Source organism: Anopheles darlingi, chromosome 2, assembly GCF_943734745.1.
Source record: "Anopheles darlingi chromosome 2, idAnoDarlMG_H_01, whole genome shotgun sequence".
In the NCBI taxonomy this organism is placed as follows: domain Eukaryota; kingdom Metazoa; phylum Arthropoda; class Insecta; order Diptera; family Culicidae; genus Anopheles; species Anopheles darlingi.
The window spans coordinates 34,181,642-34,206,902 of record NC_064874.1 but is presented as its reverse complement, the minus strand read 5'-3'; the positions used below and the strand labels follow the sequence as shown (position 1 = coordinate 34,206,902).

Genomic DNA, 25,261 nt, shown 5'->3' with positions numbered 1-25,261 from the left:
GTGTATTGTTTCAAGGAATATCTTGAGCGAGTATGGTTCAATACCAATCGGACTGAAAAATGCATTAGAACTGGTGCAGAAAAAAAAACTACTACTGTGTTCGATATTCATCCAAAAATCTGTGGATTGACGTCGATGAATTCAATAAGACATAAGGATCATTTTTTTAACCCGCTTCGTTTGATGTTAAAATGGAAATTTACCCCACAAAATGCAGTTCCCTTTTCGTTAGTATACAACTGTAGATAAATCAGAAACCATTTGCTAGGTTCCATTGTATAAATGATATGATAATAATAATTATTTGAGAAGGGCAATAAATGATCAGGTAACTAACTATGTTGCTGAACACTACCAACACATTTATTTGACACAGTTTAAGTATCTTCGCATACACGATCGTGACGTGTACATCGATAGCAAACCGGTAACATTATTCACCGATATTAAACTCCAATAAGCGACTGCTCTGCCAGCGAGTAGTTTAGCGATTGATTGTCCGCCATAATCTCGACCGTTTCGCGTATGTCACGTATTTTGGCGCGAAGCTGATTGTTCTGATGCTTCAGGTTGCGGATCAGAACCGATTGAAGTTGAATGAATTCCTTTCTATCGGTGACGCTCTTGAAGCTTTCGTCGACGCTATAATCTTCGGTAGGAGAAATTTCCATTATGAGCGCCTCCTCCTTCACAAGCACATCCGGAGCCGGTCGGGTCAGGTTGAACACACGGACATGGACTGAAACATAAACGCCTTGAAAACGGTACGATTCTTGGCGTACTTGCTCGGTCACTTACCAATGTAGGACAGCTGTATCGGAATGAGGATCAAAGATTCGAACAAGGTAAAGAACGCCACAAACACTACAGACGAAAAACCCTGCGTGAAACACTGCTGAAGGAAGGCTCCACGGTAGACATGGCCCATGACGGTATGGACGAGCAGCAGCACCGTGTTAGACGCCGTCACCAGCAGCAAGCTCGACTTCTTGTGGCGGTGCACCTTTCTGGCAAACGAATGATATCCACCGCGCTTCAAAGCCTGATGACGACTCTTACTGTACAAGTGGATCAACTGCACCAGCCAAGCGCCTTCCGGAAAACAAAAAGAATCCGGAAAGAAGAATGTAACAACTTGCAGAATGTCTAGAAATCATTACAGAATCTCACGTAGATGGCTGCCCAATAGATTCCACGCAGGTACAGCAACATATAGTAGTACGAACAGGTGGTATCGGTATCGCACTGTTGCAGTGTATAGATCACCGAGAGCACGGTAAGACCGATGGTCACAAACAGATGAATGCTGCAAAGTAACGGAAGTATGAGCCGCGCTGAATCCGCCATCTGCTAGCTTCTGCTGTGCTTACCAAGCACTGGCAACCGTGCGCAATTCATCGAATTGCATCGAATCTTCCTGCATGGTATTACTGGTGGAGTGGAACAACGATTGGTTGGGTTGTCCTACCGTCCTACCGGCCACACTGGTCGATCCGATTGCAAACGATTTAAACAGAAATGACGACAGTCCGCGGGTCAGAAATGATGTAGACATTTTCTCTTACTATCCTCGATTAAACGATTCTGCCAAAACACACCAACCCTTTGTCCAAGCAAGAGGCCAACAAACTGAGAGAAGATCTGTTGCAAAAGGGTTAAACCTGCCGCAGGACACCTCAGTATCTCGCTGGTAATGAGCGAAAACTCGGTAACACTATTTCTCTCTTTCTGATCCTTGTGTGGATCCCTTGCGTGGCTCTTTAATCCCACAGGTGAATCCTATCAGAGTTCAACGGATCAGTTGCGGTAGTTTTTGTTCGTCCGCGTGGCAGCAACAATGTCGGCGATACCGTCCGTGAGCTTTCCTCAATCCAACCCGAAACTCTACTCACCGCCAGCGATGGCCAAAACCGACGCCAAGTTTCGTCCAATTTTTGTCATTTTTATGTTCAGGTAAGTAATACGCTCCACGTTCCTATACGTTATCTTATGTTTCTTTTGTGATCCCTTCTTTCTTAGCGTGCAGCTTCTGCTCGCCATCGCGATCGTGTTAATCGGGCTTGTGGCGCTGATAAGTGGCTGGACATTACCGGGAGATCACGCTTCGGCATTATACTTTATCATCATTTACCTGCGCGTTGGTTATTGGTCGGTGACATACGTGATCCACGAGCGTTGTAAGCACGAGTTTGCTCGCCTACTCGAGCCAGACTTTGATCGCTATCGGTCACTGTCCGTTTATCGGAAGGCTCCACTACAGATCGTTACCCTTTGGAACGTGATTTTGTTGACGGTGCAGAATCAGGTGCGCTTCCTGTTTCCATACGAGTCCACTGGTCCCGGAGGAAACACACCCGGCAATCCATCCAACGGTAACAAAGCAGAAGGTGCACTGAACCCAGCCATCACACCGCAGCTGTTCGTGATGGTTGTGTGGGGTTTGGAGCTGCTATTGCAACTGTTCTTTAACGTGCCCTTCATAAGAGCGCTGAACGAGATCCGGAACGCCGACGGCTTGGACAAGGAAACGGACCTGCGCTATCGTCGCATGACGGATACGGAAATCGAGGAGCAACCATTCGAGTGGCAGCTTGAACGGCAAGCTGAACTTATTAAGCATTTACGCATGGAGCACGACCAGCTACAGCGGAAAGCTAAGGCATACGGTGTCGATAGCCGTTGCTGAAGATTCATGACGAAGTTGGCATGATTCATACTGGTACTGGATACTAGGTTGTGGGTTTCTTTGTGTCTCTAAAATGGTGAAGTAGTATTGGTATTTGTTGTTTAAAATGTTCTTGTTAGTATGAAATTACTAAAAGCTGTTTTCCCCAGGCGGAAAAAATAAATGGTTATTGTATACATTATTCATGAACATTATGCTCATTTCTTATGTTTTATTCTAGATTCTCCCAATAATCCATTGCTCACATCACACACGTTCAATTTGACTACACTTTTGTTCTAAACGTAGAAACACGAAATGTTGAAACACGGGGACACACAGATACCGGATGCAAACTCGAGAATCGTAAAAAACTAAAGCACCCATCTAGTCCGGCAACTGCTCGGAACTGAGCAGCATATTAACAATGATCTGATTGTGCATTTTAATAAATCGATACTCGGTGTGAACCTGGTCGTACAGCCGAATAGCTTGGTCCTACCGATGCCCGGGCCTGTCTAGAACAGTGCCTAGATGTCGGACAGACTCAGTAGTTCGCTGTCGCAGGGCTTGTAGCTGTGCTTGCCCGTTGAGTCAAATGAATAGCTGCTCAGTTTGCTCCCGTTCCCCGTATTCCGGCGTCTTTCGGCAGATCGCTGTTTTCGGCTTCGTTCCTGTACCATCGTTCGACTATGGCCGTGGCCAATGGAGCTAGTGGCGGTAGTGCAGCTCGTTGATGGTGATTCACACTTCTTCCCCGCCGTACCGACTGCTCCGGGTGCTCCAGAAGAATTGGACAGCTTGTGTGGATGCATCTTCGTTGTCTTTTCGAGCTTTCGGCTAAGTACATTCTCCGGTTCGCGGTTCAAGCTGGAACAGCGATGTGCCACGTGACCTAACCGGGGACCCCACTGCGGGGGTCCTTCCAGCAGTAGTGGAGCCGCCTTGACTCGCTGCCTCATCAGTTCCATGTTGATGGCATGTTCCTCCTGCCGTAACCGTTGCTCTGCTCGCCTCGTAGCGAGCCGCAGGTTTAGCTCTTCCTGATGCGTATGGCTATCGGGCAAACGGATGTAGTGGAAGATTGATAATTAGTTGTAACGCCGTGCCACCTTTCCCTTGGTGCAACTTACTCTAAATTCAGATTCTGAAACGCCTGTGACTTTTTCACTCCCCATCGGCAGCGTGGAACCGTCTTCTTCTCGGCCGTCGACTCATCGAGCTCCATTTCACGTAGCTTTTTACGGCACCATTCGGTTCGCAGCGTAGCTGCCAGATTGGGACGATTGACGGGGTATATCGGGGCCGGTGTATCACCAGAGCCGCGGTTATTGTCCGTACTACAGCTGGAATTGCTGGTCGGATATGGTATCTATGCGAGAAGAGGAATGTAAAGAAAGATCATTAGCTACCACTCCCATGGGGCCCTCGTGTAATCCGAAACGATCGACGGCTGTTACTACACTTAAGGTAAACATACTTCACTCGATAGATACACACGGACAACGAAGAAGGACTTACCCCGGACGGGTCGGCTACGGAGGCAAAATATTCGGCGCACTTCTCCTCGATACTTTTCCGCCGTTTGCTCGCTTTACGTACCTTCCGTTTACGTTTCGACTTGGACTTGCCACTGCTGGGCCGCTCTTTGCCGGTGTCCTCCGCCAGTCCGGTCGAGTGGCGCGAAAGACAGTTCTTCCGTTCGTTACGTTCACGTCGGGCCATCGAGGGAGGAAGTGTCGCCTGTCGGAGCATCTCTTCGGCCCGAATGCGCTTGTTGAGATGCCGAAAGTATTCGTCCTCCCAGGCCTTGGTATAGAAGTAGTTACTGAACAGCTTCTTTGGGCAAGGTTTTGCCTTGAAGGTAGTACGTGGCATCGTATGCCCAGCACCATCCAATCCGGTGCTGAGAAGCGCCGGCGATGAAAGGCTTCGGCTAAGACAGCGATTGTTTCCTCGGTTCAACCGCTCGGAGAACTGGAACGGTTTCATCTGGGATTGCAGTTCAATCTCGGAGTTTAGCTTCGCCAACCGATTCCGATACTCTTGATCGGCCATGATGATATCAAAGAGGGGAATGCGCGAAGTAATTGGTACAGGGTGGGCACGGAACTGAGGCTGCGATTTGATGGCAGAAGCTTCCGGCAGTGTTTCACGCGAAGGAAAGGCAGCTTGGCTGCTTAGCAGCAACTCCTGCACCGTCCTTTGCTCTTCCTCCCGTTGCGTCATCTTGTACGGTTGCGGTACGGTGATGTTGGCGAGGTTCCGAATCGGGCTGGCCGATTTACAGCGCAGATTCCGTTTCACGTACCGATCGTAACGCTCCATGAAATCCGAATGAAGTGGTGTGGCGCAAGGGGAGGCATTCTTGGTAGTCGCTGTCGTCGTGGTCGTGGCCGCACTCTCGTCCGGATCGGACACGTAAGGTGTACCGGATCGACGGTAACGTTGACTGCTTTCACCGAGCACATCGCTAAGATTATCCTCCTTGTGGCTCTCGATACGGACGGATTTGGCGGATCCTTTCCGTAGCACACCCGTTGGTCTAACGCCAGTCTCAGTGGCATCCACTACCGTCGGAGGCGACTTACTCCAGGAGTGTAAGGAATCGCCATCATCAGACCCCTGTTCACTGTGCTCCTTTTCCTCCTGAGCTTCGGTTATGTTCCGACCATGTCCAGCATTAACTTCGTGCCGAACATCCTTTTCACCGGAAATGTTATACTTTTCCGATCCGTGTGTCCTGCTAGTGCCAGTGGTTTCATCGGTCTGATGAACCGGTCCATGGTCTTTCCTGCCATCCAGATCGCTCGCGAAACAAATGGATTTCAGCTCCCGTTGCTTTTTCTTCAGTGTGTTCAACCGACAGTAGAACTCATCGCGGGGCAGGTGCAGCAAATCGTTGTAATCCGGAATACTATCGTAGAACTGTACCATCGTCTGGAAGTTGTCCGTTTCCTTGCGTAGCTGGTGGGTCAGGGAGCAGCATCGTGTACGGCGATAGTGACCATTCCGAGCTAACGGACACTTGGAGGCCGCCTTTTTGCGCGTGATCGTGCTCATGGCGTCCTGCGTGCGTGAGTCCTGCAGCCCACGGTCGAGACTGCACTGGGGCACCAGGAAGGAAGGATTCGGCCGCTTGCTCGATGGGCTGAGCGGCTTCTTGATGCACGAGTTCACAAACACCGAACGACCGTGGCCAGACATAGCCAGCACGCCCTAGCACCTCTACTAGCAACTGGGAATGTTTCGGAACAATCTAGATCACTTCCAACCCCGTCTTGACTCCCGCCCTACTAGTGCCTATGGTCCGTACGTTCCGCTAGTCATGCAGACGATTCGATTTCAGGACAGTAGCACTCTGAGCACTTGAATCACTTCGGGTGGCATCGTTTTTGGTTTTAAGGTTGGAACTTCCTCCAGGGCGTGACCTGGAAATTGGAAAAAGGCACTTTAATCCGCCTCTCGCTCAGTTCGACTCGGGCTCAGGATGCTACCGAAACTGTCTGCCGCTGGCACCAGACCTGGCCGATAGAGGAATTTTCACCGAAACCAGGGAAAATCTGTTGTTTGTTTGTTGTGTGTTGGCTGGAGCGCGCCATGGTTACCGAAATTACGAGCCATTCCCTGAGGTACATGGACGCGGCTCGGTAAGGAAATGCAAGAGGTCCTTCTTGCTTCGGGGCTAGACTGGTTGAGCCAAAGGTTATTATTTGCAGAATTACACTCGACACAACGGGTATAGAGTGGTATGTGCTGCATCACGTTTGAATTCATGTGGCTGGGATGCGTTACGCAGGCCTTTGTCCCGATGAAATGAGGATCAGAAGTTGTTGTTTCCTTTGTGTTGCCCTCGGAACATGTGGGATTTCTCATCGTAACTAGCGCAACTTGGTTCGGGTGTTTATTATGTGCAATTAATGTTCAAATCGGAAGTTATACATGCGCCGTCGAGAGCAGGTATTAATATGTGCTCATGATTTGGTCCTTTGATTCAATCATTATTGTTATATGGCATAATCGCGATGCTTCATGGAGCGGTACATAGAATTGATTCAAATTACTTAACATCCACCCCTGTGTGCACCCTGTGGTTCGTTCCGTAAACGCCATTATTACTTAGTATAAAAGGTGAAGTGTGAAATGATATGCGAATGCGAATTATGCGAAATTATAAACATTGTATCAAATGTGTTAATTAATAAAATAAATTGAGTTAATCAGTGGATATCAATTATGCAAAGCTCGTGTACCATTAAAGCAATTTTCAAATATAAGTCCCAGATCTTGTAGCAGGTCTGGTGCTCCGCCTTATGCTAAGAAGCGGAAATAATCATTTTCGCTTCAGTGATTAATTCAAACAAACGTTATCCGTACGTGACAATTACTTCCTGCTAAGCGATAGAATCGAACGTTAAAACTAAATTATCGTCATAAAAAAATCAATCACAAACCTGCAACAATGGATGACGCACTCGTCGGCTACACGCGATGCACTTTGCGCCTCCATATGCTCCACCTATCACACATACATGAGAGCAAGCACAACTACAACCATATGGATTAATTGCGTAAACAGAAACAGCTGATCGCGTTCAATCGCAGTGCGTTCCTCAATGATAGCGACACCACGTTTTGTGCCCGTGGGGATTGACCGAAGGAAGTCAATGTGGTTTTATTAAATAAACAGATATCCAATTATTCCCTTTCGGTACATAATTTGTTTGAACTGGGACTTATTGTATATTTTACTAACAAAATGTAGAAAAATGCTAGGTTCGTGAATAAATTCGTTCGGTAACGTTGGGTATTTATTTGAACATCAAAACAATCAGAATAAAATATGCTACTACCAAAACGACAAAATGTCTAGTAGTTTTGATTATCCTACTTTTTCAATGAGTCAGCATACCTCAGGGTGTTCAAGTAACTAATAGGAACTCCCACAAACATATATTTTTCATGCCAAGAATAACGATGTTTTCCTTTGGTTAAAACATCCTGTTACAAATGGCTGGCAGGGAAATTTGTATCCCTCAAAACGAGGGTAATTACACTAGTAAGCAAAATACTATAAAAACGGTTCCAGACTTAGTTTGGCAATGAAAAAAAGAAGCTAAAGTACCAGAAGTGCTCTCAAGCGATTGTCAATGCCATGTAAAACCGCACGAATTAATTCACATACTAAACACATTTTTAAAATATAAAGAGATACTTAATTGTTTCATTACGGGACACCTTTAGTGTGGTTTCCAAAGCTCAACCATCTGTTTTTCCTGCAAAACGTTGTTGAGTATGTCTTTTTAATAAAATCAATTATCTAGAATCCTTGTTTCGATTTTCCATCTTAGCCCCTCGATAGCCCCACAATCAGGTAGCGCCTTCATCTTGGAACACATTGTACAACGACGGTCCGCTCTTCAAAAACTCGTCGCTCTCAAAGTCCCTCTCTCTCTCGCTCTCTCTATCTCTCTCGTCGTACGCTAGGTGAAAAGGGTTGCGTGAGCTCGGCGGCGGCTCATTCACGTTTCAGCCGCTCGCGGATGCGAAAGACACGGTCCTCCCCCTAGATTTCTCCCGGTTCTATTTGTTCTCTCCCTGGTGGTGTCGTGCCGTGCCGTGCCGTGCTACTTGTGCCGTACCTTGTGTGTTTTGGTTCTGTTCAACTCGTCCTCGTCCTTCGGGGCTGTTTAATTCCCGTGTGTCGTCATCAGCTGCGGCAGAAGATCTCGGTTTGCAGCAGCAGCCTTGGGCCGCTGATATATGATCGTACAGGGTCTGCCTGCCCAAGGTGCGTCTACGGGCTAGTGAAGCCACTAGATCGGTAGTAGTAGGCTAGATCGCAGAGGACCATCGTATGCAGAGAGCAAGGTTGTCGGGTTACAAAACCGCCCAATCAAAATAGAATACAAAGCATCCAAGTGCGCTTAGTGTGTGGTGTCCCCAACAACGACAACAAAGAGAAGTAAAATACGAGAAAAAGGCGTAAAAGAAGGCGCGGTTTGTGCTTAGAATAAAGGCCAAAGCATCGTGCGTGCGTGCGTGCGTGTGTGTGCAGAAGTGCGTGAGTGTAGTGGGGTTCCGTGCGTGAACCGTGTTGTTGTCGTCTATAAGGTGACGTTGTTCGTCACACACAAAAAAAAGAGGGGAGTCGGTTGCTTCGATGTGTTGTGAGCGTGGTGCTGGTGGTCGTGCGCGATCCGTGTGTGACAGCAGCAGCAGCGACAGTGGAAAATTTTGAGATCTCTTCCGCAAAACAACAGGACAGGCGGGTTTCACGGTCTCCCCCCCGCCCCAAAGCAGTGCGTGAGATTCGTGTGTGCGTTTTGTTAGTTGTTTGCCCTGCTGTGACCTCTCTCTCTCTCTCTCTCGGTTTTCTCTATCCAAAAATCACATTCCCTCCGGCAACCGGTGTGTGACGTATGGTGGTTCGTGGTGCATCGCGGTCATCGTTAGTGAGTTCGGTTGTGGTAGGTCTAGTAGTCCTGCCATCGGTGCATCCTTAAATTGGCCACCCATTCGCCAGCTGAAGCGGTGCGATCCTAGTAGCAGCCCGCGTCTCACCTGTTCCGGACCATCCCTCCCCCTTCGCCCGTTAGTAAGCAGCCTGTAACCGTGGAAACCGTACAGGACGGTGCCGGAGACGGAGGCGGAGCGCTCACGACGATGAGCCTTAAGAAAGCCAGCCGCACCAAGAGCCTGTCGCTGAGCGGCGATGACTTCCCGTTACGTCCGGCCGCCGCCAGCAAACCGAAGGCGACCTTTGCCACGGCAAAGCGACCGGAGGATACGCTCAAGATTATGAAGTACATCGATGATAACGTGATCGGCAAAGGAGTCGCCTTCCTGGGACCGTACGGTCGTCGTAAAGGTAAGGCAACAGGGAAGGGTAATAGGAGAAAGAGAATATGAGAGGGAGAGAGAGAGTCTTTGTTTTGATGTGGAGTGTACGTAGGCCACGTAGAATGGGATATGGTGGTGGATTCTCGCGCGGAAAGTGAAATTCCACCGCAGACAAAGGTGGGGGGAGAGAATGAGATAGCGAGAACGCGGTAGGAAGCGCTTTCGGTTATCTTCTCTGCTCCTTTCTCCGCCTCCGAGAGTCCGATGTGTCACCCCGGATGTCCTTTTTCCGTTTCTGCAAAGTAGTAACCGCGCATGCCCGGTGGTTGGTGGCACCAGCTCGTCGTACCAGGCCGCGGTCTTTGACCCGCTTCTTTTCGGCTCAAGGACGTGCTCTTGCTCCTCTTCTGTGCCACAGACACATCCGCATCCGCTCGCTTCCCTCGCCGGCGGTCTACTCGGTGTCGAATACGTGCGCAACATCAAGGACGACTATGCTATACGGTCATCCCCGTTTTTGCTGATTGCATTACACAACTGTCACAAATTTCGTCCCTTCCCAGAAATACTACGGAGAAGGTATATTGGCCACAGGGGAGGGGAGGGTTCGCGGTTTGAAACCGAAGCCAACGCGCCGGTGTTGCGCAATTGGGACGTTGGCCTAGCGTGCCAGTAATGCGTAGAATAAAATTTGTAATTGAAGCGCTTTTTCTCAATGGACTGTGGGAAAGTGGGTCAAATTTAAGGACGACCGGTGTGCCAGCTGCTGCCGCTTGGTGTGTTGGCGTCATCAGGGGACATTGTTTAAAACCGCACGTTGTTGATTTTTGACCCGCAAAAGGCAGCATCGCTGTGCTACATTGTATGTTTAGTAAGGCATCAAGGTGCAAACTTTTTTTCTTCTTCAACAACAGGTCACACCAGACCTATTGGGGAAAAAAAAACAACAAAGAGACAATATAAAGAGTAAAGAGAGCAGCTATTTCCTCCTGCCCTATGACCCTTTAGATGTTGAAAATATTCTGCTATTTACGAGCATAAGAAGCAATGCAATCGTTTTGTATAATGAAGCAATACTGAACGAATGAAAAAATATTTAAAACGTGATAGCTGAGCATGCTAAATCAATTAGATCTTTGCATTGTTTCATTAAAATTACTATGCAATCCTGTGGAACGTCAATAAGATTCAATGCAAAAAGTTTCCATGGTGGCTTATTATTTAAACTAAGCACACGAGAAGCAGTTTGTGACTCATTTCGATATGATAATGAGGATATAATAGAGAACAAAGCCGTCTGTTGAGATACTTAGAGTCTTACTCTTTTGTGACTACACTGTTGACTGTGTGACTTTTAGTGACGCACTCTCACCATCTGTCTTAGTTTCTTGCATTGCACAAGTATTTCTAAATTCGTTTAGTATCCACCAAACACCCCCATATTCCCTGAATTTAATTCGTATCGTAAACACCTTGCTGGGACACGTTATTACAATTATCCGTTAAGAAATAAAATAAGGTATTCGGAGAAGTGGAAGATGTGATTCATAATTACATGACGGGCTAACATACGACAGAAAATAAGGATCTATTTCCTCGAAAACACAATTACGATCAGCGAAAAACAAGCGAATGTTTTCCCCTGACCTTTGTCGGCAGCCAATGGTGACAGATTCTTTGCTACGTTTTTGGCATGCTTACCTGCTGCGGGCATGCCACGGGATTCCCAACAATGTTTTCTGGGAATGGAAAGAAATTCCCCGAAAAGAGCTGCGACATCCTCCGTTCCCATGGGTTTAACATCTTTTGCGCTTTTTCTTCTGTTTATGCTCAAGTAACACTCTCGTCACGGGGCGCCCCTTCAGTAGCAGTAGTAGATGGCGCAGTTTCGTCGAGCGATTCATTCATCAAAATCTCACCCCTCTGAGCGGGCGTATCCTTAGCTATCGGGGTTTTCATAATAAAGTTGATCCGCCACGGCACAAATCTCAAAACAGCATCGCGACTCCCTCCCCGAAAAGACTGACTGCGTGTGTGTGTGTGTCGCACGATGTTTGCAAGAGGTTTATGTGTCTGTTCCGTGCTTTGCCTTCTCACCAAGCCAATCCACCGTTTGGCGTTCGTTCGTTTGCTTTGCATTGCTCCCCGACGTCTATATTTTTAAAACATCGCTCGCTGCACGTTGCACACTGTTGCACTTCCTTCCGTGGTGACGATTCGACGAGCTCGGTCGCTTCGACGACGATTGCACATGATCCACCCCCCACTCTTGCTTGCCCTCCCTTATGTATCTTCCAACCAGTTTCGCATCGCGGCACGGGCTTCGATTGTACTTTCAGCGACATTGCTGCCACGTTCGCTGCAAGTTTTGCTCGCGATGATGGCGACGTCAAACGGTAGTCTGTGTGTGCGTCTGTGTGTGGCTGGCGCCTTCGCCAACGACCGAGTTCGAGGGACGCTGTGGGGAGCCCTTTCAAGGCCAGGGTTACCGGGCCGGTAGTAGTGGTGCTCGCTGCAAGTGCCAGCCCCTCGGCCATATGGGCATGCGGATGTCTCGGGCGGGGCGAAGACACTTACCGTCCGCTGCCGCCATCGCCATCGCCGTCGTCGCCGCCAGTATAAGCCACCGGTTTGTTGGCCGGCAGCGAAAGTTCGTCCGAGAGTGAAAACGAATCGCTAAACACAGCAGCGCGAGCACGCCATAACCTAGTTTTCCGCTCGATCCGGTTCCAAAGAGACACACACGCAGATCACAATGAGAAACTGGCTCCCGGCCGGCGTGAAAAAAGAGATGGCCACGATGCACGGATCGCGTGCGTGGCTGGTTGCAGTCGGCATCGGCGGCCGGCGACGGCATGCATTTCATACTTTTGCCTCCGTCTAGCGAACGATGCAACCCACGGATGGCTATATATAGGATGGGGTTTGGTTTTTTTTTATTTTGCTGGTTGCCGGCTAGAGGTGAAATTGATTTCCAGATTCTACAACTGTCTACACGCATGGTTGGAGGTTGACACCATTATTGGAGCTGCACACGATTCGTGCACACAGGTACATCCATTCCCTTATGTTCTCTATCGTCGAGCTTGCCGACTAGTGAGAAGTGCATTCTTTCCTTCTTCTGTCAACCTACTTTTCACGAACGTAGATGTATCAAGTGACAAACTCGTTGTTTATACAAAAATGATCGTTACAGTATATCTTAAAGTTTGGATTCTCGTGTCATCATCAAGAATGTCATTTTGTTTTCATATTTCATCATTTCATTTCATATTCATTTAAAAATTATTGCTGAGCATTTTCGATGAAATGTTATTCAAAGTTCCAACAACTTTTTATTATGAATGTCTTTCTAGTTAAAAGAATGCTTTCATACCCTTACGCTTCTAATTATTACACCATGGATACAACATTCCATTTTATGTTAGGTTTGAACCTTGGATTATTTTATTGATTCAAAAGCGCCATCTAACTATGATCTTTTCAAATGATGAATAACTCGATCAATCTCGAATAAGCCGATTTGGATCAACACGACGCCGCAGATCGATTCACGCCAAATAAGCGAACTGAAAATGTAACGCTGCATATTGAAAATAATCGTTCAATTACGAAAACTGACAATTTGTATTAGAACTGCGGGGTTTTACGGCGCCTAATTAATTTTATGTTGCTATTTGAAGAGGAAGGTGTATGTCAGCAAACGTTGTCCCCGAAATGTTGTCAACTACCATGCGCATTGCCGATAAAATGCCGCTTTTGTCTAATGGAGCCGGTCATTTGATCGATATTATATACTGATTCAATTGCAAAAAAAATGGCATTGCATTACCTATAACATAACCCCCTTTTTCATTTTCCACAATCTGCGGAAAAATGGCAGTTATTCAACATTTAAATAGCCCATGTTTAGATGGCGTACCCTATATATGCATTGATACTTTAATTTGCTAAAGAAATCTGCTTTGAAATATGATCATAACTTTGAAATGTGATTTTATTTATATTATCTGTATTCTGTACCTCGGTATTTGAAGCCTATGTTCAAAACTTTGTATTAAAACTAAGTTCAATGAAGAGATAGAATAATGTGCATATCATCATTCTAAATTAATGCTACCTCTATCTTGTAATGTACGATAATTCAGAGAAACAACAGACCACCTCGAACACCTTCTGGCAATCTATTGGTGCAATAATAAAAACGTTGTAGTAATCATCTGGTTCGTTAAACGTTCGTCGTCCTGGTTGCTGTCCTCCTCCTTGGTTCGGTTGCGGCCACCAACACTCTCTTGGCGTGAAGGATAATACTTCATGCAAGCGAAAATCTAATTCCCCTCACCCCGAGGCTAACGCGCCTAATTTCGCAGCTCAGTGACTCGGAATGCTTCTGATTCTCGTCAGAAGTTGATGACGTCAGCCGGTTAGCACCTTGGCAGCAGCCGTAATCCACGCCATCTGCCATCACCTGTCCGCTACCGCTGCTAATACCAAGGTGATAAATACACTATTCAACCGTGTTCAATGATCCCTTTCGCTCGCAATCGGCGAGGCGGGCTACTATCCAATCAATTAATGCTTCCACTGCTCCCCGCCCGATGGGCTGATCATAGGTTCATAGGGTTTGTGTTTGTATTTTATTTAAATACAATAAACGTTTCCATTGCTTTCCAATCCATGATAGCAGCCGGAACTGGTGTGGCGCCACGCGTAGGCTTCTCGCTTGCAATACAAAAGCAAAAAAGGCAAAAAGCAACAAGCTCCCCATAATCACAGTCATTACAAGACCTTGCTCGGGCTAACGCGATAACGCGAGTGCATCGAGTGGCTGGCAATGCATGTGTGGAATGCATTTAGTTTTCCGCTTTTTTTTCCTCTTCATTTTCTCTTATTCCTCCTCCCCCGGCCGCCTTGATCGGAGTGGTGCGCACTTTACGTTGTTTGTCTGTGGCGCTCTGTTGGGGGGATGCGGCAGCAGCAGGTGGAAGATGGCGATGACGACGACGGCGACGAGAGCTGTAATTGATATTTCACTCGACCAGACCAACTGGTGAAATGGCAGCTGGTAAAGGTCTCGTTGATCGAGTTAAAGGGGGAGACAGGAGAAGGTAAGCATTATTTATGCTACTGCCCGCAATCATACAATAATCATAAAATTAAACAAATGTATGCGAGCGTGTGTGTGTGTGTATCTCCTACCACCGGCGACTTCTGCGAATTGTAAAAAAAAAAAAATCAAAAAAAGGCAGAGGCGCCACCACCTCCAGAGGTGCCAAAAAGGGGTGGCGTGATTTGGCTGGAAAATGCAACGACACGCCCGTCTTCTCCCACTCCCCGTTACGAACCATCCCCTTCTATCCGGCTTGACCGAGTGACCGACGCGGTCCGGCAAGAAGAGGCTTCTACGTCGTGGCCAGCAAGCAAGAAACGCGTCGGGCGCGCGCTCGCGCGTGTTTGCTTACATTGGCAAAGTGGTCACGTACCTTCTGCGCCGGTTTCGATCGCAACCCCCATGGGGGCCCCATAACGACACCGCCATTCATACGGTTTGGACCCCGTACGGTGTTTGGGTTTGGGTTTTTGGTTAATTTCGAAGCTGTTTACCGGCGTTCGGTGTCGATGGACGGTGGCAGTTGAGAGGATCCATTTTATTTATTCTAGATTTTCGCTCGCTGCGGGGATTTGCAGGATGCGATTGCTCATGATCAACTCTCGTACGCGCCGCACGGGAAATTCCTTCCCTTCGGAATCCCGGAAGAGGCAGAGGGGAGCAGTCTGGATTCGCCGCGGGATCTATTCGCTCCACGGAATCTATTGGCAAAGCGCAAACACCACACATCACTCGCTAAATGCGTGGCTTGCATCTGAGAGATTAGGTTTAGGTGAGACGTGAGCCAGAACGTCTAACACGAAGCCCGAAGCGGCGCACCAGAACGTCGCTTATCGGCGGCGTGATCGGCGTTGACAAACGAGACTCACGTTGGTTGAGTGGAAAACCGAACACCAACGGGGGGCTTATCAGGCTTCTAGGAGTGAGTTAGAGGTTGAATCGGTAAGGCGGGGAGGAGTGTAAGGTGTTTACCTTCCAGCAGCGCCACCACACGCCAAACACTACCTTCTTATCGGTGATCTTCCCTTCTCGTTAGGCCATTGATCGCTCACCACCCGGTTGGTGGTGCAATTATCATCATCATTTGTCGTCCCAGACACACCAACGAGACATTCCGTCGACTAGGCCAGTGGCCACCCCCTTTCCAATTAACCGATCCGACCGAGGTGCCAATTCAAAATGGCTGGTGATCGGCGATGATCTATTCTCGTTGCAGGAGCGTCAAAACATATACTCCAACATTCATTTCGATTGCGCATCGCCAGACTGGACATGATAAAAGGCACGAAAGGCGGCCACGATAGATGCATAGCGATGCCAGAGTAGAGCCAACAATTTAAACAAACACACTCCGCGTGGCATGTTCCCTCCCCCAACAACAACTCCGGACCATCATGATGCACTTTTGCTCGACGACTCGATAAAAGCTCACCGTACACACGTGCCAGTCGAGCACACCGCCAGACATCATCACCACCACGACCACCATCTCTTCCTCCTCCTTTTATCAGCCCAGTTATGGTCGGACCGCCTTCGCTAACACGAATCAAAATGCATACCCAGACCTCTCCGCGCGCGCGAAATTGCATTTCACACCTCGAACTCCCTTCCCCGGTCAAGATCGAGGCACGCACGCGTCCGCGTACCAGGCGCGATGACGACGATGTCCTCCTTCCCTTCCGCCACTGAGGAAGGCGAGTGGTGGAGATTTGTTATTATTCCCTCCCCGATGACTGGATATACTGCACGATGTGGTGGTTGCGTCGATGACGATGGCATTAAATGATGCAGCCGTTGGACTTCGCTTCGATATCGGAGTGCCACACACACGCACACGCCACATGGTACACTATTGCTGGGGGTTGGGTTGGCTGGTGCACGTTTTTGTTCGCGTGGCCGCAGCGGAAACCGGATGGAGTGGATGGGTTATGTTTGCACTGCCCAGGAACAGGAGAACCAACGCGCACGCCCGCCGTTGGGAATGCGCTGATAGTGGCGGAATGCAAACGACGACGACGACGACGCGGACGACGAGGCCGAGATCGCGCATCAAATATCCCTGCGCGATGCCATTCTGGAGTTTGTGGTCTCCTCCTCCGAAAGGAATTTCGCTTCGGTCCGGGTCTGTTCTGTTCTGATCGACAGAACCGACGGTTCGGGGTATGTTGATTCTGGCAGGAAGTGTGCGTTGCTGTTGTGCACATTCAGCACATTGTTTTTGGGGTGGTTGCGTCGCCAAACTGTTGGTATCCTCGCCACGCCACGCTTCGCCTCGTGACGGTGGGTGCGTAGCGTTTGAAAGAGTGGTTCGCTGGTGGTACGGTACGATAATGGTATGATTAATCGTACGATTATTGTTGCTGTTACTTTGTGGTGAGTCAATTGCCTTTTGTCACCTGCCTGCCTGGCCGCTTGCTACAGTTGCTGAGTAAAACATCAGCATCGGGGATAGGCGAGTGGTTGTGGTTCGCACAAGCGCTGTTTTTGTTGTTATGATGGATTGTGTTTTATCGATTTTATAAAAAAACGACTAGAGATCAACGAATAATGCTTCAAGTTTCTGCCATACTAAGAGCCTCTCTCTAGCTTTTTCTATCGCGCGCTCGAATAAAGCGTCCTAAAAATAATTCTATTTATGGAAAATTCTCCGTTTATCCGTTTTAAAAAAGATGTTTTATAAGAATTTTAAATTATTAACTAAGGGATGGACGATGTCCAGAAATAGGGTGTTTGATAACGATAGCCTCACTTGCATATATTTAATTTTCAGTAAGTGAAAACTACATTTTAAATTGCTCTATCAAAAGAAAACATCATTTGTATACATCATTGTACATTATTATTGACATCTTGTTACCTGAGTTATAAAAAAAACTAACAAACTGGTACATGACACTGTAAAGGGAAGTCAAAACATGTGATAGTAGCAAAAACAAAAAAAAGATTGACGATGGATGTCAATAACTACTTGGGAAAACCTAAAGAAAACATGCTATTGAAGCTTACTGGAGGCCAACAAGCATAATTCCCCTGTGATGGCAGGAAAATAGTTTGGATTTTTTCCAAATTAAACAAACGATTACTCGTATTTAGAACGATTTTTGGCTGATTTTATCCAGATAATTATCTAGCAAAGCATTCACACAATTTTAGAATTGCGGAAAGGCTGCACAAGAAAAATTGGGCAATCACAGCCCATACTAAAATTGCTGGACATGATTTTCGAACAACTTCGATTACATGGAGGAATGATTGTAACAGTCTAAGCTGTTAATGAGAACCATGATTGTGTATTAAACATAGCAACAGCATTTTAAGCTGATTTTCGGTTTTAGTAATTAAAGACTGATGGTGGCAGTAGCTTAGAATCAATTACAAATAAATACTTGAGTAAGGTGATGAATTTAAAAGTGCATTTAATCAGTTTGCATTTAAGCAGTTCAAAGCACTACAACTAACAGCTATGGTGGTAACTTTTGTGGAAAACAAATAATTATTGGTAAACGGTTTTTGAAATAATATTCCAACGAATCGATATGTTAAGGAAATCGTCCCATAACGCGCTGAACTTTGTAACTCCTTGAACTGACACCCACGGCAAGCTTATCGCATGTCGAAGCACGGATCCCAATCCGTTACTGTTAGCATACGCAAGCAATTACTTCTACCAAAGGTTATCAGCTCATAAATTCTGGTGCACTCGGCTATAGCGCCACTACTCCATCCGCTGACGCTGACTAACTGATCGTGGCAAGTGGCTAGTAGTTTTCCATCCCTTCCCCCCCATTCGACGATTTCGTCCCATACTTCGCTCCGAGAGAAGCAGCATTTTTGGCGCACACATGTTCGTTGAGCGCGATTCGCGCATAAGTTTGTGACAGCTTCTCCAGTTGATCGAATTCCAAACCGGGAACCCCCCTTGGGAGTAGGAATTATTTATTCGTTCCGCGTGGTGTGCATATCAGTCTAATACTCACTGATGCAACGATCGAGGTGTCAAACCTCCCTTCTAAAGATGGAATTCATAAGCTTTGTGTTTTTTTTCCCTTCTTCCCTGCTTCTTCTTCTACACCACGCGCCGAGGGCGGCATAGATCGCGGAAGGAATATTTAAATGCCACTTGTCGGCGATCGTCGGCACTTTGCAACACGCAAGCGGGAAACGCTACCCATACACACGATGACACGATCGTCAAGTGTGTGCAACCACTTGACAGACTGCGTTTGCGTTTCGCTTTAATCGCTAGGACCAGGAACCGGAGCGGGGGGGTCTAGTGGGAGGTCCGTGACGTCCCTATAGGTGACGGCACGTGTTCGTTGTTACTGCGCGAGTCCCGACCACAGTCGAGGACCACCGCCACCTCCGCCACCGTGAGGGTTGCAATCATGATAATCATGACGGTAATTGTTACAGGAAAAGTGGCCGCTGGTCAGTAGCAGCTGGTTGGTTGATGTCTGGCCTAGGAAGGGGTTTGTTGGGAGTTTTCGGTTGCCTCCGTGATCGAAGGGCTGTCCATTAATTATAACGATCGACGCGTGCGACTGATGCATGGTCCCTAATGCATAAGTTTGAGTTTGATTCAAGTTCACGAACTACATAAGTGCCCTGAGAACGGTGACACACCCCACGTGGATTGGACGAATCTTGCAGCGGAATCCATTTCTGTATTAGCTCCCTCATTGCCACGTGTTGTCCTCGAACGGCGTGCGTTCCTCGTGACAGTGAGTGGAGATGCGTCAGCAGCCGAGTCAAATAGTCGGTTCGATCGCCGACGCCATCTTCACTATAAACAAGTGCTGCATTTAGATGATCAGCAAAGGAAGCGAACATTCCTGAGTTATCGCCAAAACATGTCCAAACGCCGTACCACGCTTCGCGCCGCTTGATGCATGATCGAGTTGTGTCTTCCGGTGGCGTGGTGTCGAGCATTTTGGCATCGTGCCAGCAGCCAGTGAGATTTATGGTTCGCTCGTCACAACAACCGGTGGCCGGAATTATCGTTAATCCAGTCGGAACGAAGCAGCTCGTCAATCTCATCCATTCCTATGGAATTCTCGACTTTTGGGGAGCGTACAAATCGCTTAACACGTCGTGCGCTGTCGGCGAGATGGTCAGCCGTAGGTGACGGTATCAGACAACTGCGCACTTGGCGAGGATCACCATCTGTTGCACCACGATTCGACAATATAGCCGACGATCTATCGCCACAACGTTCCAGTTGCAGTCAAATGGTGCACGTCCACGTTTCGTTCAACAATTGCACTCACCATCGCGCGCGCGCGCGTGTTATCCTGTCCTGGGTTGGTGATGAATCCGGGTATCAGATGGAAAATTTCCGCATGCGCAGTTCTGCGCCTTGGTACTCCGGTGTTTAGGTCCGGTGGTTGGTTTCATATGTTTTGCTATCTAGCACGAAGTGCTAGAACCGAAACACAACCGGCAACGCCACGATAACCAGGGTTTTACTTCTCTTATTTGAGTCGTTTGCAAATGATGCGCCCTCGAGTCACGGACAACCGATTTGGAACCAAATGGTGTTGATGATGATCGGCCGGTCGGTCGGTCGGTCGGTTGTTGGAAATGCGTCACACGTCGTCGTCGCAAGTTTTATGAGCGCAAAAGACACTAAACGAGGGAAAACGATTTGCGTAGCAGCAATAGTCAGAGGTAGCGTTGAAAGCAGCGTCAATTTGCAGGCATTGCACGGCCATTGCACGGCGACAACGCATCAACCTGCAACGGTCAAGCTAATGTCGCTGATGTCTTGATCCATCCGTCGATCGTAAAATGATCCTCCTTCGAGGTAGACGCCGGGATTAACGGGGTTGTTTGTTTGCTTTGTCTGCGCTGCGTTTATGCTTTTTTATGCTGTTCGACGTATCGCTCGTGACTATTGAATTAAAGGACCATGGGCCACGTTTGCGGCTAATCGCCTCACCTGGTCCTAGCGGTCGCGATTCTTTTCTCGGGGTACACTTGTATGGTTTCGATGACGCAAATTTGGAAGCCACTCGGTGGTACGGTAGCACCCCAAGCATCGAGTAACGGACGTGAGGTGTTGCTGACCTGTCTCACCACCCAAAACCGTAGCGCAAGAGCCGCGGTTCGCGTGTCTGGAAGCGATATTCTAGCGCGAGCAATTAGCGCGTCCATTGACGTAGAATAGAGATCGAATAACCATCCGGTAATTGCGGACGCCCAGGCACATGCCACGGAGACTGACCTAGAAAGCATAAATACTGTTCGTTAACGCGCCCCCGAAAGGCGTTACGTAGACACCGGAGGAGCTGCTTCGCTGATCCGATATCCGACGACTTATCGCGTCACTTTCGGCGGCAAATTGGCGGCCGACCATTCAGTCGCCGCGACTCCTGGGTGTGAATTCGTTTCGATTTCATAAATCGAACCACCAACCAGAGCTCCATCATCATCAGCAGCAGCAACAACATAATTATGCTCCAGCGTAATGCTAACGATAGTGTCGACGTAATTGAGCCAGTGTACCGGTGCCGGTGATGGCGGCGACCCGGATCACCACAGATCATTACTCCGCTAACCGATCCGCTCATGATTCACGCACCTGCTCGGGATCCCGGGCGGCCGCTGAGCTGCGCTTTCGTTTTCAATTCAACCCGATCGGTCGCGATCGTTTTCACTGATCGCGTGATCGAGTCTCTTCTTGCGCGTCATCATCAGCATCATCATCATCCTCGTCGTGGTGTTCAACAGGAGGAAAAGCGGAGCAAAACAACAATCCAGCCACTAATTATCATACGCGATCGTGCGCGATCGTGCCACCGGTGGTTTAGCGATAGCCGCCTATCGTCGGTGGGCAACCGTTTCGCAAGATCTGTCTGTCGCGCGATCGGAGAAGAAGGGGTTAGGAGGTGTCAGCAATCTTTCGTGCCGTGCCGTGCCATGTGTCCGTCCTTCGCGTACCCACAATTTCGAGGTTACGATCACCCCCAACCCCTTCATTACTCCGTTCCTTTCCGCCGGTTTGGTCGGTTCGTTTCGACAAATCATCGCCACGCGCAGCCCCGGCATTCGACCACGCCAGACATGCTGGCGGCCGTCGTCGTCGTCGTCGTGGTCGTCGTCGTAGCCGCAACCGCAGCCGCAGATCGGATCAGATCGCGAAGGAGCAGACCACCTTTGAAGGCCTTTCCTACCTTTCGTCGTGGCTCGCAGATCGCTTGCGTGCTTTGGCGTTTAATTACTCAAAACAGACGAGAATGCAAATCCACCGGGGCGAGATCCCAAACCAAGGGACCGACCGCCTGGTGGGGGAGCTCGCGGTCTCATACCGGTTTGCGGTGGTGGATTTAAATTCGCAAAATGACACAAAATGTGCCGCGCGGAATGAACGGATCGAGTTTAATGGTGTCTCGCTGCCACCAGCCACTAGGTTGACGGCGCGGTCTAATCTAATTTCGGTTGTCCCCTTAATGGGGGAGAGGGATTAAAATAGGATTAGTAGCACTGGGGACTGCGTGCTGTTCGCGCTTTTGCCAATGAGACGGCGTGCGGGCCTTGAATGCATTGAAAATCCTTGGACCTTTTTGGGCGATCGAGGAACGGAATGCGATCGTGCGAGAGAGAGAGGGCATGAGGGTTGCGCCATCACTCGAGATCTGATAGAGGCGCTCGAGCATTTCACCGCCCGAAGGGTGTGCCCGATAATGTGGCTGCGAATCGTAAAAGGATCGATCGATCATACGATTTTGAGGCTGCCATGTGATCGCAGCGCACCGGTGAAGGAGGGAGCGGTGAGCGATGTTGTTACATACATTGTCGCTGTCCGGCCCGTATCTCGGTTCCGCAAAGTGGTCTTGCTCGCTCGATCCTCGTGCCGCTTGGAATGGCTTCGAATTTCGCGAGCGAACAACCTCCTCTTATGGACGACGTATACCAACGATCAGCAGGGGAGGCTGGTTGAGCTGTACTATGCTTCGATTCGATCGATCAATTTACGCACCATTTGTGGGTTAGTAGAGTTGTGACGGTTTGTTTTTTTTTTTTTTTGCGAGTCGAGTTCGGATCGGATCTCCGTGGCGCGCGGAGTTATTTGCAACATTTCTAGGTCATGTCCGAGTGTCGCTCTAGTAGTGTCCGAGTGAAGCGTGTGTGGTAGCGTGTGTCCTTCTTCTGTTCTGCCAGCAAAATAGGCGAACAAATAAGGCGGTAGCATGCAGCCACAGAAAACACCAGATTAATGGAGTTTTAATTGAAGGTCTCCCCGTGGTGGTGGTGGTGGCTGCAACAACATTCGACATTCGCTGCCATGTTTGATGCCGCTTGGTTTTTGATTGATGATCGTGGTTGCTTGGGAGGCGGGACCGTCACTGACCGGTGTGCAAAATTATTTATTTATTTTTCCCAAGATGACCTCGCCGTTTGGGGCCGGGCCGGTCGAGATATCGCAACCAACGGCTGACGTCAACCGGCGAATCCGGATTGAAGCAGATTTGTATGCTACGACTACACACACGCACCACATGCATAGGCCATTAGCGGTGGGAGCGAAGTCTGTGTGTTACATGCGACATACCTTTTCGGTGGTCGCTCCGATTTTCGCCGGGAGTGTTTTCGCGGATTCCAGATGCTCGATGTAATAGGATCTGGACGAAACAGATCGCCACGCCATGCCACGGATCCCCGATCGATCGAGCTGCGATCGATCATTGGAATCGGAACTGCGGAATCAATGCCAGACAATTCGCCAACCGCAAACCCGAGGCCACCGCCGTCGCCGCCGGGGTCATTGTCGATAGGCAAGAGTGAGAGCGAGAGGCTGTCGGAACCTCCAGAGATGTGTCTGGTGCTGACGCACGTGACGACCGGCCACTCGACTCAAACGACGACGACGACGACGACGACGACGAAGTGAGCACTTCCCTGCGAGGAGTGTAACGTGACCGGGCGGGCTCCCCACAATCCGGTTCAAACCGAGCAGCAGCAGCAGATCGGTTGCGAAATCCTTGTCTGCGAGAGTCTGGTCTCTCTCTCTCTATCTATCTCTCTCGCGCGCTGATGCCTTCATCGGTAATGGCAATGGGGGCTAGAGGGCAAATCCGACACCTACCGGATCTTCCACCCAATGCACTCATGTTGGATTCCGTTTTTATTTTGTTTTTTTTTCTTCTCTCTCTATCTCCTACAATCCAACTCTCCTCTCGAGTGCCGTTCAAGTCGTCCTTCCCAGTCGTCGTGGTCGTCGTCATCGGAATCAAGTACTTTGTTGATGAATAACTTGCTGGCGAGCTGAAGTGACTTTTACCAGCCAGCTGCCAGAGTGCGCAAGAAGCGAAGGAAGAAGGGAAAGAAAGGCAACCGGCACACCACTGCCCCACTGGCATGTGTCGTGTGTCCTCTCCCCGGCCACGGTTGAAAGGTCGAGATCGTGTTAGAGACGAGGCCGCGGCGACGACTACTACCTCTTTCCTATTCGCGCGATTCGCGATACCGAGCGCGCCGCAACGCGCCACAACGAACGGTTGATTGATGCGGAATGAACGATTCGCTCTTGAACGAATCGAAGCTCAGCATGATCGCGATGGTGTTCCTTTAGTATGCGGTCATAATGAAAGACAGCATTTGGGGGGTGAGGAGATAGAAATATGCGCGGCCAACCGGTATGCTCGAAATCGGAAGCTCGATCGATCGCTTCACACATTCCATCGAAGGAACAGATGTTCCGACGGTTAGCGAATGAACAGATTACGTAGTCGGCGGAGTGGCAATATGTGATTGACATGTTCAGCTTCAGCTTTTTGCGCGTAGCGGATGGTTTTATGTAATGGCGAAAGAAATGCAGCATAATACAACCCGGCGTGAGACACACTCGCTGATCGCAGCAATTCATATCGCAATCGAGCAGAGGATCGAGTGAACATGTGCATCCAGATCCCAGCCGCAGTCCTGGGAGTTCTACAAAGGCGAACGATCGTCGTCTACAAAGGATTGAACGGAGAGCATCAAATGAAACTGCGGAACGACTGTCCGCGACGACTGAATGCGACACGGTGTGCTTGCTTTCTTTTACTGTTTCTTTTTTCAACTTGTTGGGAGCAATAGCGCACGGTATTCGCGTCGCTTCACTCAGCACGCTAGTGTCACGTACCTTTTGCGTACCGGTGCAATATCCTCACCAACCGACCGACCGACGGGCAAAGATACAACGATCACCGGCATCGTAAAACTTCGCCACCGGCGACATGCTCCTTTATGGATCTCGTCATCGTCGTCGTCAGCGCCAACGCCAACGCAATATTGAGAGACACAGACGTCCGTAGATGGTACTCGACGACGACGACCACGACGGTGCGTTCTCGTGTCCTGTCACTTGGCCTCATTTGCGAACAAACGTCGTTCCTCATTTAAAGATTCAATCCCCAAGTCCAAGTATCTCTTCATTCGACTTTTGCACAAATTTCGGAACAGTTTGTCCTTAGGTCAGATGTTTAGTGCTTTGGAATCAACCGAATGTGACGATGATATGCGTTGCTTCCCCCTCGGCACGTGTCGTTTCGTCTGTGTGTGTGTGTGTCGCTTCACCACCTCTAAAAGGAGAATGAGCTAATGCTCTGAACATGGCACCGCCAGGCCGCACACGACGCTACAGCTCCAACAGCATTAATAGC

At 48.8% G+C, this 25,261-nt stretch overlaps 5 protein-coding genes across 10 annotated transcripts in view; 3 read left to right on the top strand and 2 right to left on the bottom strand.

Annotated features, from left to right (window-relative positions):
- Positions 1-358, top strand: part of LOC125952121 (transmembrane protein 192) — a 2,197-nt gene extending 1,839 nt beyond the window's left edge. Inside the window, exon 5 of the mRNA XM_049681402.1 lies at positions 1-358. This exon is cut by the window's left edge and continues 414 nt beyond it. The gene's annotated coding sequence lies outside the window, so the exon portion shown is untranslated.
- Positions 359-422: 64 nt separating this feature from the next.
- Positions 423-1,593, bottom strand: LOC125952120 (transmembrane protein 192-like). The gene is made up of 4 exons (XM_049681401.1): positions 1,371-1,593; positions 1,171-1,306; positions 799-1,075; positions 423-739 (listed from the first exon to the last, which is right to left on the bottom strand). The coding sequence occupies exons 1-4, from the start codon at positions 1,553-1,555 to the stop codon at positions 447-449; spliced, it is 891 nt and encodes a 296-aa protein (XP_049537358.1). The 5' UTR covers positions 1,556-1,593; the 3' UTR covers positions 423-446.
- Positions 1,586-2,938, top strand: LOC125952122 (uncharacterized). The gene is made up of 2 exons (XM_049681403.1): positions 1,586-1,953; positions 2,020-2,938. The coding sequence occupies exons 1-2, from the start codon at positions 1,838-1,840 to the stop codon at positions 2,684-2,686; spliced, it is 783 nt and encodes a 260-aa protein (XP_049537360.1). The 5' UTR covers positions 1,586-1,837; the 3' UTR covers positions 2,687-2,938.
- Positions 2,939-3,195: 257 nt separating this feature from the next.
- On the bottom strand, positions 3,196-5,872 carry LOC125959188 (protein FAM161A). Its single transcript, XM_049691999.1, has 4 exons — positions 5,444-5,872; positions 4,166-5,302; positions 3,799-4,037; positions 3,196-3,721 (listed from the first exon to the last, which is right to left on the bottom strand). Exons 1-4 carry the CDS (start codon positions 5,870-5,872, stop codon positions 3,196-3,198), a joined length of 2,331 nt encoding a protein of 776 aa, XP_049547956.1.
- A 2,326-nt stretch (positions 5,873-8,198) lies between these two features.
- The window catches only part of LOC125949110 (uncharacterized), a 47,040-nt gene continuing 29,977 nt past the window's right edge, over positions 8,199-25,261 (top strand). For 4 of the 6 annotated variants that reach the window (XM_049675815.1, XM_049675817.1, XM_049675816.1 and 1 more), the window contains exon 1: positions 8,199-9,536. In XM_049675815.1, coding sequence (XP_049531772.1) covers positions 9,332-9,536 — 205 coding nt within the window. In that variant the 5' untranslated portion in view covers positions 8,199-9,331. The remainder of the gene's footprint in view (positions 9,537-25,261) is intronic. The other 2 variants (XM_049675814.1, XM_049675813.1) reach the window with 2 other exon arrangements.